The following is a 14,066-nucleotide window of genomic DNA, read 5'->3' on the forward strand; positions in this document are numbered from 1 at the left end:
AAGAGCCTGTAAACCCATCCTTGTGAGAAAGATCACAGAAGGCGAGGGGGAGCTGGCACTTTTTGGTGGCACTTTGCTGTGAAATCAACTACATAAAAAAAAAAACATGCTGACTTTTAAAAAGGATGGTTGAAAGCCATATGGGATTTCCTGCCAGAAGGGACCACTCACACAGGACAGGGGACGATGGCTTCCTTTAGGAGCCACCGAAGCACACTGGAGACACGGAGGCCCACGGGCAGCAGTGTCCCACCAAAAGTCTGGGGCAACGCCACCCGGGGAGGACCGCGTGGTCACCCTTCCAAAATCTGCTTCATCAGCCCCTGCACAACACAGTGCCTACCGCAGGTACGCACGGAAAGGTAAGGGACAGCTCGGACTCCTGTCCCACCTGCACCAGTAAAATCCAGTCTCACTGCACTGGCTGCAACTGGGTCGCAGCCCACTTGTGTCTGCGGGGATCGGGTGGCCGCTAGCTCGCGTCCCCTTCAACGCAACGCCAGGTTCCTCGGGGAATGCAGCCCAGCTCGGTCCCTGCAGCTTCAGGAACCCGAAGCAGCACCGCAGCTGTGGGAAGGGCTGAGGATGAGGATGGGAAGGGCTGAGGACGAGCCACTGCCTGCCAGCACACCGCCAAGCAGCCCGCAGGCACCTCAGCCCTCAACCCCACGGCTTATCGGGGGGTCACCGCGACCTGGCGGGGCACAAATAGGATTGTTTACCTGGCGGGGAACGGAGGCTACGAGCGCCCAAGGAAATAGCAGGGAGAGGGATGATGTGCGGGAAGGATACGGAGAGAAACACCGGGCCTGTCTTTGGGGGTCACCAAAGAGTCGGGTTAGGAAGGCAGAAAGGAAGCGTGGGGAAGATGAAAACAGAGCGGGACGTGTCTGGGCGGCACGTGGGAGCTGCGGGGAGGGACGGCGGCTACGAAGGCTGGGGCAGGGAGAGCGGGGCCGCAGGAGGAGCTGTGGGGGTACCGGGATGCTGGAGGAACGCAGCAGAGCTGGGATGGATGGATGGGGACCTGCAGGGCGCGGGCATGATGCGGCCCATGGTGCAAACGCGGTGTGGGGATGGGGCGCAGCGGGGATGGGAGCTGCTCTGGGGCACAGCAGGGACGGGGCGCAGCGGGGATGGGAGCTGCTCTGGGGCACAGCAGGGACGGGGCGCAGCGGGGCGCAGCCGGTGCCAGCCCTACCGCAGCGTGGGGCCGGGGGGCGACGCCGTGGGTGCCCTGTGGCTGCTCCACGAGCACGGGCCCAGCCGGTGGGGACCCACGGCCGAGGTTGGGGCAGCCCCATGGGGCTCGGAGGCCCCGTCCCCGGCTGCCGCGGGGCCCTGCGGGAGCCCGAGCCCGGGACGCGGGGCCCACCCCGGGCGGCTGCGGGAGCCCCGGTCCGCCCCGCTCCCGGCCCCCGGAGCCCTGCCCAGCCCCAGCCCGGCCCGGCCCGGCTCTGCCCGGCTCACCTCGCTGGTGCTGGCCGAAGAGGCTGCGCTGGGGGTCGGCGAGCGCTGCAGCGTGACCAGCGCCATGGCTGCGGCGGCGGGGCCCGGTTACAGCGGCGGCTGCGGGGCTCCGGCCGCCTCCATCCGGCCCCGGCGGCTGCGCAGCCCCGGCCCCGGCGGCGGCCGCCGCGCTGCGGGGAGGAGCCGGGAGGAGCCGAGCCGGGCCCAGCTCGGCCGGGGAGGGGACGGGACGGGAGGGCCGTGGGCAGGGCCGCTGTTAAATATCGCCCGGTGCGGGCCGCCGGGGCTGGTGCACGGGTAAAGGAGCCGCGGGAGGGTCAGCGCGGGGGCTCTGCGGCCCTCGGTACCGGGGGGTGGCTGGAGGAGAGGAAGAGGAGAGGAGAGGAAGGGAAGGGAAGAGGAAGAGGAAGAGGAGAAGGGAAGAGAAGAGAAGAGAAGAGAAGAGAAGAGAAGGGAAGAAGGCCTTGGGAGCTCATCATTATGGGGTGTAGCGACAGGCAAGGGGGAAAGGCTTTAAACTGAAAGAGGGAAGACTTTAGGTTAGACATAAGGGAGAAATTCGTCTCTCAGAGGGTGGTGAGGCCCTGCTGCGGGCTGCCCAGAGGAGCTGGGGGTGCTGGATGGGGCTGGGGGCTGTAAGCAAGCGGTCCGTAAGGTCCCGTCCAGCCCACACCACTCCATGCTGGTGGGGACCTGCTGGTGGGTCGGGGTTGGGGTCCCCCCAGCCTGCTGCCCTAGCTTGAAGCAGTCCAGCCACCCCGCCTGGTGAGCAGCGCTGCTGATGCGCCCTGCACAGCACGCATACAATCATAGAATATCTTCTCGTGGTCCTGGCCACCCCAAGGACGTGCCGTAGGGGTGAGACAACACTGGTGAAGCACCAGCAGGGCCTCAGCTGCAAGGTACAGCAGAAAGGAACCATTTGATAACCGGGCTGAAGAAAGTGTGAGGGGTCAGCGGTGCCAAAAGCAAGAGGCAGACAAGTAATAGGGCAATTAGTGTAAGAGGCTTTGCTGATTGTATGTAAAGCCCTTAATAATTTAGGCCTTTGAATAACTGCCTTTTCCCCTCTGCCTCTGCAACGCAGCAGGGAAAAATGAGGAGGTGCGAAGATGGCCTGGAGCCCGCAGGGGTGGGCATCTCAATGAGGAGCCAGCTCTTTTCTCAGCCCCCTTCCTGGTGGCACTTTGGGGAGGAGGTGATGGTGGGGCAGAGCAGGCGGCACCCAAGCTTCTCCCATCGGAGTGGGACCCCTGGGTGGTGTCTTCACTCATGGTGACCCTTGGGAGCTCAGGGAGTTCAGGCGGCAGGGATGGAGGCATCACGTCGCTCACCCCATGGCAAGAGGGAGGGTGGGAGCCCCCAAAACGCTGCTCAGGGTCAGAAACGTGTGCGAGCACTGCCCTGCTAACAAAAGCATTAAAGGTACCAGGTGCTTAAGCCGTGTGAGCCTGTGGACTTAACGCTCCTCACCATCCCGCTGACCTCAGGGTGAAACATCCTTCTGCTCAGGCCAGCTCCTGTCTGCCCGTGTCTCTCCCCTGCCTTCTGTGGGACCCAGTTCCTGCTGCCTGGGCCAGGCCGTGCTGCACGGCTGAAATCCTGGGCCCAGATACACGTTTCCAGCCTGACTGCAGAAGATCTGTTCCCGTCTCTTGTATCCTCACCACCTCTTTTGTAAAAGCTTTAGGCAGTTCTCTGCCCAAGCACCGCCTGCGCTCCCAGGGCTGCCTCTGCTGATGCTAATTGTATCTGCATGGAAAAAAGCTTGTCTTTTCAGCCCAGAAAATGGGAGGTGAAGCCGTCTGACTTGGGCAGCACAGCCCCTGGGGTCTGTCTAGAGGGATGCAATGCTGTTTTCTCTCTTGCGACACAAAAATTGAGACTGAAGCGTCCACTTCTCACAGATCCCATGATATCCTGTGGCTGGGGCGTCCCGCCCCCCATGTCCCCATCCGCCAGGCTCCCATTTTTTCCCGTCCAAGCCAGCAGTCACCATGGTGACAAGTGGCAATGACGGCACTTTGCCATGGACCACAGTGACCCCGTGGGCTTTTCAGAGGAGGGGCTGCGGGGCTGGCTTCCAGCCGCGTGCGGGGCACGGGGGCCTCCACCTCCCGGGGTCCTGAGCAAAGACTTTGGCCCCATTGCCCAGCTCAGGGGGCGGCTGCGAGCCCTTGGCACTTGGACCTTGGACCGCGGGCGGCTCACTGGGCTGTAAACAAGCCGCAGCGAGGAGGTGGCTCTGCTGAAGCCTTTGAAAACTGCAGGGGCTGCCCGGAGGTGCTCGGCAGGTAAGTTGGTGAAAAATGGGTGTCTCTGTTGTTTAGTGACCAGCTGGAGACCCTTGGCTTGTGCTGTGGGGCTCGCTGCTGCCACATTTAGAAGAGGCAGCCCCGATTCCTGCTGGCTGCAAGCTGCAGAGCCACGGCAGATGGCAGGCATCCTGGCCCCGTCCTGCTGCCCTCAGTGCTCCCCGTCCCCGGGACTCATCCCAGCCCAGGCCCATGCTAGGCCCACCGTGCCACAGAGGTGCCGTGCTTCCACAAATAAAACCACGGTCCAGAATTTATTAATCCTGCCCCAAACCAGGTCTGGTGTGGTGCTGGCTTCCTTCCCCTGCCTGCTCGAGTGACCTGCCCCGTTCCACCCCCACTCCCTCCTTGCACCAGGCCTTGGCCATTTTCTTTGACCGTGGGACTCTCTCCGAGCTGCAGGGCAGGGAAGCTCCCACGAGGAGCGGCCGTGAGGGGACTGAGGGAGGCTGCAGAGCCAGGATCACATCGGGGCCTGCAGGAGCCAGCACCAGGAGGCCCCAGCCCAACTGCACAGCTCCCCGGCCCCGAAACTGCCTTTCAGGCATTTTCCCCCTGCATCTCGCCACGCAGGGGCCGCAGCCATGCGCGTCGCCGTCATCGGGGCCGGGGTGATCGGCCTCTCCACCGCCTTGTGCATCCACGAGCGCTTCCACCCCCTGGTGCCCTGCCTGCAGCTGGAGGTCTACGCGGACCGCTTCACGCCGCACACCACCAGCGACGGGGCGGCGGGCCTGTGGCAGCCCTACCTGAGCGACCACGGCGAGCTGCAGGAGACGTGAGTCAGTTCACACAACCCTCATCGTCCCCGCTGCTCCTCCGAGGCCGTCCCCACCTCGTGCCGTTTCTCTCCGCCGCGGCTCGGTGGCAGCCCGGAGCGGGGCGAAGCGGCCGTCCCTGCCCGCCGGCTCGGTGGGCAGGGTGCTGGTGGAGCCGGTGCCGCCGTGTTTTCCCCGCAGGCTGTGGAACAAGGAGACCTTCGATCACCTGCTGGGGTACCTCGGCTCGCCGGACGCGAAGGAGATGGGGCTTTTCCCGATTTCTGGCTACAACCTGTTTACACGGCCCGTCCCGGTAAGGAGCAGGGCACAGGCGGTGAGGAGCCTCCCACCCCAAGGCTGCCCGGCGGTGGGCAGGTTTGTGTTTCTTCCCCAACAATGCTCTAACCGCTTCCAAATCGCTCCAGCGGTCTGTTCTTGTGACAGTTCGCCTGGAACTCGGTGTTTTCTGGCTCCCTCAATGCAATATTTGTCCAAAGGACGGGCTGAGCCCTCTGAGGGTGGAAGCTGGCAGAGCCTCGCTGCCCACAGCAGCGCTCAGGATGCCCTGGGATGGGGCTGGGCAGCAGGGACACCCCCCCAGCCACTTCTGTCCCCTGCTGTGGTGGCACTGCCAGCTGGTTCAAGTTCCCTAATGACACGGGGCCTTCTCCCCTTCCGCAGGACCCGTCATGGAAGAACATTGTCCTGGGATTCAGGAACCTGACACCGAAAGAGCTCGAACTCTTCCCTGGTTATAGGTATTTTCAGTCCCTTTTCCGGAGGGTCAGTGATGGGCTTTCCTCTGCCGGCCCATAGGGGAAATGAGCTGGGCTTCATTGCAGCTGCTTCCCTTAAAACAGGGGGGAGTCACTGCAAAGAAAACAACAACGATGCATGGAAACCATGTCAGATATTGTTGAGCTGGGGGAAGAAAATCAGCAGGAGGTGCTAATGCTGTAAACTGGGGAAAAAATAGCACCTCATTGGTACCCTGGGGATTCGAGTCCCGGAGCGGAGCTGTAGCAGCCACGGAAGCGCTGCTGCACAGGGCAGGGGGTGGCTGCCCTTGGGAAGCTGCTGCGGGCCCTTACCACTTTCTGTCCTTGTTGCTTGCAGCTACGGCTGGTTCAACACAGCGCTGATGTTGGAGTGCAGGAGCTACCTGCCCTGGCTCACCAACAGGTGAGTATGGAGTCGGTGCTGCTGCTCTTCCCTGGCAATCTGCAGTCTGCTGGAGGGAGTAGCAGGGCTGGCCGAGCCAGCAGCAGCTCTGGGCCGGTAGGGAAACGAGCTAATAATAATTGGAGACCATCTAGGAACCACTGAGAAGACCATGGATGCTTATTACAAGGAGCAACAAGCCGTACCTATTCTGGGCATCAATTACAGGCACTAATTTGGATGGTACATTTGCTTTTATTTGCTGGCAACAGATGAACTTGCTCTTCCAGGCTAGCGCAGAGAGGAGTGAAGTTTTTCCACAAGAAGGTCGGCTCCTTCCAGGAGGTGAGCTGGGGATGGGGGCCGTGGCAGAGCGGAAGGAGTGCGGGGTGCGATGCTGGGAGGCGTGGGGCAGGGATTTCTGCCCTGACCCGGCGCTGCAGCACAGCAAGCATCTGGCTGGTGCACAGCGAGGAGCCATCAGGCATGGGCAGTACGGCTTTGCCTTAAACTGCAAATACTTTCCTCGCCCATGCCCGTGGGGTCTCAGCGGGAGCTGTGCCGGGGAAGCTGTGCCCTGGATCTGCCCCTTGCGTTGGATTCACCACCAGAGCCCCGCACCGACCGCTGGGCGCGGCCTTGGTGCAGGAACCTGGTGCCCCCTGGGGCAGCGCCCTCGGAAAGCATCGCTGCCTGGGCGCTGCTCACCGCGCCGTGTCTGTCTTTTGGCAGATGTTTGCCCAGGGCATGGATGTGGTCATCAACTGCACCGGGGTTCGTGCCGGGGAGCTGCAGCCAGACCCGGCGTTGCAGCCCGCCCGCGGGCAGGTCCTAAAGGTGAGGCTGTGCCTGCGCCGCGCGTCCCCCCGGCCGGGCACCCCGCTCCCCCTCACCTCCTGCCTTCCTCCCCCAGGTCCAGGCCCCGTGGGTGAAGCACTTCATCATCACTCACGACATGGACTCCGGGATCTACAACTCGCCGTACGTCATACCGGGGTGGGTAGCAGCGGCACGGTGTTAGCAGCAGTACTCGGTACTCACAGAGCACCGACACCAGTGTGGCTCCCTGCCGGCACCTGCCCCGCAGAGCCATTCTTACAGCAGCCCTCCAAGATGACTTTAGCCATATAAACCCAGCCTGGATTCGTACCTGGCCTGATGCTGCTTTTATTTGCTGTGTGGGAAGAGAGCAGGAGGATGAGGGCACACAAGCAAGGCTCAGGCTGCCTGCAGGGAGCCTGCTCCAGCCCAGGGCATGAGGGAGCCCGGCTGCTCGGAGCAGGCAGATCCCCAGAGCCCTGCTTTGCCCAGCCCTGTCCCCTACCAAGGAGCAAACCCATCCCAAACCTCCGTGAGTGGCAGTGCCCAGGCAGAGCCCAGCTCCCAGCACTTACCTTGCGCTGCCCGCCTGCCTCCCACCGGGGCTTTCTTAGGGGAGCAGGGATCTACGTGAGATGGCAGCATACGCTCAGAGAGCTAAACTGCAGGCTGAATAAATACATGTCTGCTGCCCATCCTGCCTGCTGCCCCCTGAGAGTGGCTGTCTACCCTGCTTTGGCAGCAGAGAGGGGTTTTGAAGCTGTAATTCGAATGCTGCATTTCTGGTACTTCCTATTGTGCTAACATGTCAGGGTTAGGCAATAAGCCATTAGGTAAATAGGGACTTTGAATGCTCGCAGCTCCCAAGCAAAGTATTCCAAGCTGATTGCTTATCGCAGCCCCAGCTACACAGCAATTCCTCTCCCTGTGCGCATTTTGCTGGCGCTGGCACGGCCGGGCACCGGGCTGGCACCCAAAGGAAGCCGCCAGCTCCAGCGTGCAGGCATGGGGATAGCGACAGGGCAAGGGGAACGGTTATAAACTAAAAGCGGGGAGATTTAGATTAGATATAAGGAAGAAATTCTTCCCTCGGGGGGCGGCGAGGCCCTGGCGCAGGCTGCCACTTGTTCTGCCCAGGCATGGGCCCGTTGGGTGCTGATAGTGCTTAATGAACGACTTGGGCTAATTACCTGTGGCAGGAGAGCAGACACGCAGGCACCGCTCTCTTGCCTGCTTGGCACGAGGGTCTCTCAGGCAGGAGCACGCTGCAGGCTCGGGGCATGGCAGGACCCCAAAATCACACCCGCACCGAGTCCCTGTCTGCTGACCCCACAAGGAACCCCTGGGGACCGTTCATTGCCTTGTGCTCTTGGTGCAGGAGTGAGCTCACCGTCTTGGGTGGGATATTCCAGCAAGGCAACTGGAACGAAGAGAACAGCGCCCAGGACCACAAAACCATCTGGGAGAAGTGCTGCAAGCTGCTGCCCACGCTCCAGGTGGGTGCCCCCAACCCAGCGCCGTGGCACCGGGCACGGGCGTTGAGGACTGCCCCCAAAATCTGGATCTGCAGCAGTGCACGCCTGCCTTCAGCAAGCCAGGAGAGCTGACGGGGTTTCTGTAACCCCGTCGTGCCTCCAGCTGCCTAACGTGGAGGACTGCTGGGCAGGGGCTGACGGGCTTTTGGTTTCAGAAAGCAAAGATCGTGGAGGAGTGGAGCGGCCTGAGACCGGCGCGCCCCAGAGTCCGCCTGGAGAGGGAGACCCTCCGCCACGGGCACTCGCAGGCAGAGGTACCGTGCACAGCCCCCCCAGTGCTGAACATCGTTAACCATGGTGCTAATTATGTGCCGGTCACAGCACGACATCAGCACCCAGCCACAGATAATTAGTCCCAGCAAACGCTGCTGCTCAGCCGCGCTGCCCCGCTGTCAGTCCTCGTGCCATCTCCCCCTTGAACGGGGAAATCCTTGGGCTGCTTTCAGCCCTTTTTTTTTTTTTAAATATATTTATTTATTTATTTATTTTTTAATGGATTTTGTGGGGAGAGTGGGCAGGGAGTGCTCCTGCCAAAGAAAAAGCTGCAGCTGGAGCTTAGTCCTTCACAGACACACACACACACACTAAAAAAGAGAAAAATGTGGAGGCACCAAGCCCCCTGGCCCTGCTGCTCCCAGAACCACGAGGCACACGTGAACCGTGCAGTGGTGGCGGTATTTGTAGTGGTGCGATTTTCTGCTGGGAGCCTCTGCATGCAGCACTTGTGCCTGGGAACACCACGTCTCCTTTAACAAAGGGCAGCACAAAGGGGATCGTGGTGAAGGCAGAGAGACACCAGTGGGGCTGTGTGGGACTGATAAATTCATCTCAGCACAGGTAAAGCCAGGTGTCTGCTTCAGACACAAAGGCGATGCGCTGCTAGTATCTCTTTTAAGAGAAAGGAGACTGGGAATGGCACAAGTTCAGTGTGCCACCTGTCCCTGCGCCCTCAGCTCAGCGCCTGCTGGTGTAGGACCGCATCGCTCCTTGGCGCTTTTGTCTGAGAGCCCAGCAGCAGACCTGCAGAGGGAATCCGTGATTTGATTGCCTGCATATGTCTCTCTACAGCTTTGAAGAAGAGATTAAAGCTCCAAAGGGGGTGGTGACTGCAAAATGTAATTAAATGTAGTGAAAATATATTCAATTTTTAGCTGGAGAGGCTTGGAAAGAACTCAGTGTATTTAGGCAAAGCCCAGAGCATGGTTCAAAGCAATGCCATGCTTAAATTAATTTACGGATCGCTCCGTTCCTGTATCAGCACGTCATATCTACACTGCCTTGGCGCAGGAGAGGTGTAGCTATCGATCCCAGCAGCGAGACGGGCTCCAGCTGAAGCAAAGTCATTTCCCTTGGCAGGAGCAGGCGCTGCGCAGGCACCAGCACCTCGTGCTCCGAGCACCACGGCGGCGAGCAGCGCCGCTGTGTTCGGGGGGCAGCAGCTTCGGGAGGGAGGGAGCGAGCAGAGGGTGGCGGAGCCGTGCTGCAGGGCCGAGGCAGCCCTGGGGAAGGTGTGGGCATCTGCAGGCTGGGGGCAGGCACTGGGACAGCGAGGAGGTCAGGGTTTGGGTGGACGAGCAGCAGGAGAGCTTCCCTTGGCACCCCACGGGGGTCAGCCTAAAGCCAGTAGGGATATTTCTGGGCACCACGGCGGCTCCTTGCTGCCTCTAACCCCAGGGGCTCCAGCACGGCTTTCCCAGCACTGATGCCTTCTCCTCTCCCCAGGTGATACACAACTACGGGCACGGCGGCTTCGGGATCACCATCCACTGGGGCTGCGCCATGGCAGCGGCCAGGCTGTTGGGGAGCATCCTGCAGGAGAAGCAGCTGGCCAGGCCGCCCCGGTCCCACCTGTGAGTTGCTGCCTGCTCAGCCGGGATTATCGTGACAGCAGTAGCTTAGAAATCACAGCAGAAAGATGCAAATAAGGTGGTGATGCACACGTGGGCTGCTCGACCCTCCTGCCAGCTTCGCCGCTGCTTCCCGGTGTCTCGTTTTCGGGCTGCTGCCAGTTCTGTCGCTGCCATTAGCCAGATGGCTGAATTTCCTCCGCCGTGGCCTCGCACAACCTACCTAAAGGAAGTGCTTTAAAACACGGACTAATTATCTGTGGCAAAGTGCACTTCTGTCCCGGGGATCAGTCTGAAGGGCAGGCAGGGTTCGGCTGAAATCCCAGCAGTCCTGCCGTTCGTCTGCGCGACGGGACGGGATCTGAAACCGAGCCGGTGCCACCCGAGGTCTTCACCGACTGCCCAGACACCCAGCGCCTAATTAGATTTGCAGGCTCCCCCCGGGAGGCAAAAGCTCCTTAGTAGGAAGAAGCTCTGGAGCTCCCAGGGAAGTGACAACTGCTCTAAAGGCATGTGCTCCGGCCACAACAGCTTTCCTTACGCTCATGCCAGGACCGAGCACGGGTCTACGGCACCTGGTTAGTGTAGCTGGCAATAGACAAGCAGCAGTTACCTAAAATGGGCTTTCCAGATGATGTTTTTAGTAACAAAAGCAACATGTTCTAGCCCCGTGTGCTTGCCAGGTTCTATATATAGCAGAGAGCATACGCAAAATAGCCGTTCTTGTCCCTAAAACTCCCACGGGCCCTTCGGTTCCTCGTCTGCTTCGGCCGTGAGACGGGGCTGGAGCAGCAGCGCTGCGGCCGGGGGGGGCTGGCGCTGGGGGCACCTCTCCGAAGGTTCGGCCCCGCCAGTTTTCCCGTGCCGTGTGCCTTTCCTGCTCTGAAGACTTCCCAAAGAGAAAGGGTCGAGCAGCATTAGTCTCAAACCCAAAGGCAGGCGGTGGCCCCACACCCAGCACGCGGTGCCTGCCTCGCTCTCCTCTGCAGCCCAGCCGGCTCCTTTCTGCTGCAGCTCCTCTCCCCCTGGATGCCAGAAATAGCCTGGCTGGGGATGTACGAGGCAGCTGCTGCTAGTGAATGAGAGAGGCGGCCGTGCAGCCGGGCTCGCCTCGCCTCCTGGGGCCCTGGATTTGAAGCAGCCCGTGGGAAGGGCACGCTTTGTGGCCGCAGCCCGGGCACAGCTGCGCCCTGCCGAAGGACCCGACTCCCGATGAGCTGCTTCAGGTTCCCGGAGGAGAAGAGCGGTGATGAGCACTCCGTGCTGCTGGGGTGGAACGCACGCAAGAGATCTGCTGCCCCGTGGGCACAGTCGGGACTTGTCTCGTCTTCCACTGCGCCACGGAGGTTACTGTGCCAGCAGCCGCGGCCCTGGGAGACCTTCCAGTGGCACAATTTTCCACCGAGCACCGTGTGACTGTCCGTGTAGTGCACTTCGCAAGTCAGAACGCCCTGAAAAGCTTTGCTGAGGGCATCAGCTAACTGCCTGCCCTTTTACCAATGCTGGTAGCTGATGCACCTCTGCAGCCTGTTAAAAAAAACAAGACAGGCACAGGAAAAAACAGGAGCCCCTGTCGCATCCAGCCTGTCTGCCAGGAGGGGTTCCCACTTCACCTGGCAGCTCACCTGATATATCACAGCCACGTTCAGAGGGTGATAGTCCAGAAAAGGACAGTGAAAAGATGACAATAGATGGAGAAAATTTACCGTTGATTAGTGCGAAACTTAATGGTCTGTGGTGCCTCTCCAGTAAAAGCCATTCAGTGCAATAGCATCCGCTCAGTTTCATTCATTCCAAACGTGAGATGTTAAGGACCGTATTCTCCTCCCATTTGCACTGCCGTAAAGCCCAAACCCCTTGGCTGATTTCAGAAGAGTTACACTCGGGAGGCAGGGGGGTAGCAGGAAGCAATAAGCAAGCTTGCAATAAGCTTTTGATTCCTCTGATCTTAGAGCCGTTAGGAGCAGCTGTCCTGCGTGGGCCAGGAGACAAATGCAATCTTGCACAGCCTCTCGGAAAACAAACAGAAGTGATTAGGTGTTTAATTTTATTTGCAGTCTAATTTTGCTTATTTTCTAAAAGGTCAAATTTAATATGTGTGCACAATAAAGGTCATACTCAAGCACCTCGTGTGTGATGCTTTCTCTTACTAATGATAGCACGGATAGGGCCTCAAATGCTAATTTAATAGAAACACTTCAGCAGATCATCATTCCGTCTCCCCGGTGTTTAACTGCACATTTTCCTGAACGTTTCATCTTGTGGAAGGAAAAGCCATCATTTCACTTTCTGAGTAGACATTTGAACCTGAAATATCTCAGTGTGAAGTGATGTGGTTGCCTGCACGTTGCTGCTGATAGCCCCCGGCCCGCTACGAACTCCCAGACCTGGACAGAAATGTTTGGGACACTCCCACTTGGCTCAGCTGATCGCTCTGTTTGGAGGCCAGAGCCACAGGAAAGGTATTTTACGCTGCTGGAAGCCACAAATGAAACACCGTGGGGTAGAAGTCATGGAGATTTAAGTCCGTTTTTGTGGCAACGGAAAGGTAGGAGAGAAGCAGTGGGAAGCCTGGACAGCTACTGCAAAAACTTCCCTGATAAGCAAAAAATGCCATCTCCAGAGGCCAGCATCAGCACATTTTACGAACTCACAGTTCCCAACAGCGATTGCCTGTGACACAAAACAAAGCTGGAAATACATCAAGTATCAGTAAAGTTATCCTCTGTAAGCAAACAGCAGCTCTGGCATTTTGGAAAGCAGAAAGAGCTTCAGAAATGGCTGAGAGTGCCAAAAAAAATCACAGCAAACACAGAAGAATGAACATTCTCCCCAAGCATCGCTTCCACGACGCAATCGCTTCCGCAGTTACCGACTGTTTCCATTCCCAGAAATGAGACTTTTCATCCCAGCGGACTGTCAGCAGCTGCGCAAGCTGTGAGAGGGAAGATTGCTGCACGCCGGGACGGGAGCACGCCGAATTAGCATCCAAAGTATGTGCGGCTCGTTCGTCTTTTTGACTCAGACATGAGCAACCTTATGTTTGTAAATTACTGGACTTCAAAACAAGAAGACCATTTAAAGGGTCGGGGAACACAGGGCTATGCACTTAATTATATTTTATAAAAACGAGATAGGTAAAAGTTTACATTAAAAAGTTAATAAGCAGAAAGAACCCTCCCTGCCCCAAAGTCCAGACATGCGAAGCCACCTCCTCGCTCCCAGCGTGCCCGTGTTATATACAGCCATGTGCTGCAGCATTAAAGGCAGTGCTAGAACAGCCCACAGGCAAGGAGCAAAGCTGACTGGCTTTTATTGTCCAAATTAAATGAAATCCAAGAGGTAACTAAAGATTGTAAGATAATTTGGAAATTATTTAGCTGTAGTAATCTGCGAGGTTACGTATAAGGCAGACGTGACTCCTGTGACTTTTCTCCAGGTCCAAAGGCACAGAACACACACACGTAGCCAGGTCTGCAGAGCTCTGAGCCCTTGGGCATCCAGCTGAGTCCCCAGAGCTGCACATCTCAAAGAGCCGAACGCCAAGACCAAACAGCCCAGCGAAGTTACTTACCCTTTGTAAGAAGATACAACATCAATTTTACTGAAAAAACTATTTATTTGTTTAACATAAAATATCGAGTGTGGAATTAAACTATCCAATGTTGCATCGGTAACATAGGAACAAAAGGAGTATTTTACAACAAGCCTGATATACACAAAGTTTTTAAACATTAAAATGTATCCAGCTTAGAAACTGTACATTCAAACACAAGAAAACATTCAATGTTCTTTCGGCAAGCATTTAGGAATACTAAATCATTCCATCAAAGCACACTTGGAGAATTATTTTCCCACAACAGCTTTGCACATAAATATATTGGACAGTTAGCAAAACTCCGAATCCCCACAATTCCGTTTGCTCTCAATTGTAATCCAAAATTATCTCACTTTATTTTTTTAAACGAACTAGCTCTATTAATTCCTCCATCAGTGAAAAATACTCGACGGTGTGTAAAACAATCTTTGGAAGCTTATTATATACATCAATGGTGCTGCCATATTAACAAAATATGACTTGTGATCATTTATAGGCTATTGTGTATCAAGCCAAATGTTCTTCCATTTTTCAGCGAACTACCTAAAATGTCCCCCCAT

General features: G+C 57.7%; 2 protein-coding genes across 2 annotated transcripts in view; one reads left to right on the top strand and one right to left on the bottom strand.

Moving 5' to 3' along the window:
- SSH1 (slingshot protein phosphatase 1) overlaps nucleotides 1-1,643 on the bottom strand; it is a 35,685-nt gene extending 34,042 nt beyond the window's left edge. Inside the window, exon 1 of the mRNA XM_035565756.2 lies at nucleotides 1,471-1,643. Coding sequence (XP_035421649.1) covers nucleotides 1,471-1,536 — 66 coding nt within the window. The 5' untranslated portion in view covers nucleotides 1,537-1,643. The remainder of the gene's footprint in view (nucleotides 1-1,470) is intronic.
- A 2,726-nt stretch (nucleotides 1,644-4,369) lies between these two features.
- On the top strand, nucleotides 4,370-9,915 carry DAO (D-amino acid oxidase). Its single transcript, XM_035565767.1, has 10 exons — nucleotides 4,370-4,563; nucleotides 4,745-4,859; nucleotides 5,228-5,304; nucleotides 5,663-5,728; nucleotides 5,998-6,052; nucleotides 6,440-6,544; nucleotides 6,621-6,703; nucleotides 7,905-8,022; nucleotides 8,217-8,315; nucleotides 9,784-9,915. Exons 1-10 carry the CDS (start codon nucleotides 4,370-4,372, stop codon nucleotides 9,913-9,915), a joined length of 1,044 nt encoding a protein of 347 aa, XP_035421660.1.
- The last annotated feature ends 4,151 nt before the right edge of the window (nucleotides 9,916-14,066 follow it).

This window comes from Cygnus atratus, chromosome 17, assembly GCF_013377495.2.
Source record: "Cygnus atratus isolate AKBS03 ecotype Queensland, Australia chromosome 17, CAtr_DNAZoo_HiC_assembly, whole genome shotgun sequence".
Classification (NCBI taxonomy): domain Eukaryota; kingdom Metazoa; phylum Chordata; class Aves; order Anseriformes; family Anatidae; genus Cygnus; species Cygnus atratus.

What these genes read in the sequence shown, in the direction of transcription:
- DAO (XM_035565767.1), top strand. Translation starts at nt 4,370, where the DNA reads ATGCGCGTCGCCGTCATCGGGGCCGGGGTGATCGGCCTCTCCACCGCC. An exon ending in TGTTTACACGGCCCGTCCCG is followed by an intron (nt 4,860 to 5,227) that starts GTAAGGAGCAGG and finishes CCCCTTCCGCAG; the next exon opens with GACCCGTCATGGAAGAACAT. An exon ending in CCCGCGGGCAGGTCCTAAAG is followed by an intron (nt 6,545 to 6,620) that starts GTGAGGCTGTGC and finishes TTCCTCCCCCAG; the next exon opens with GTCCAGGCCCCGTGGGTGAA.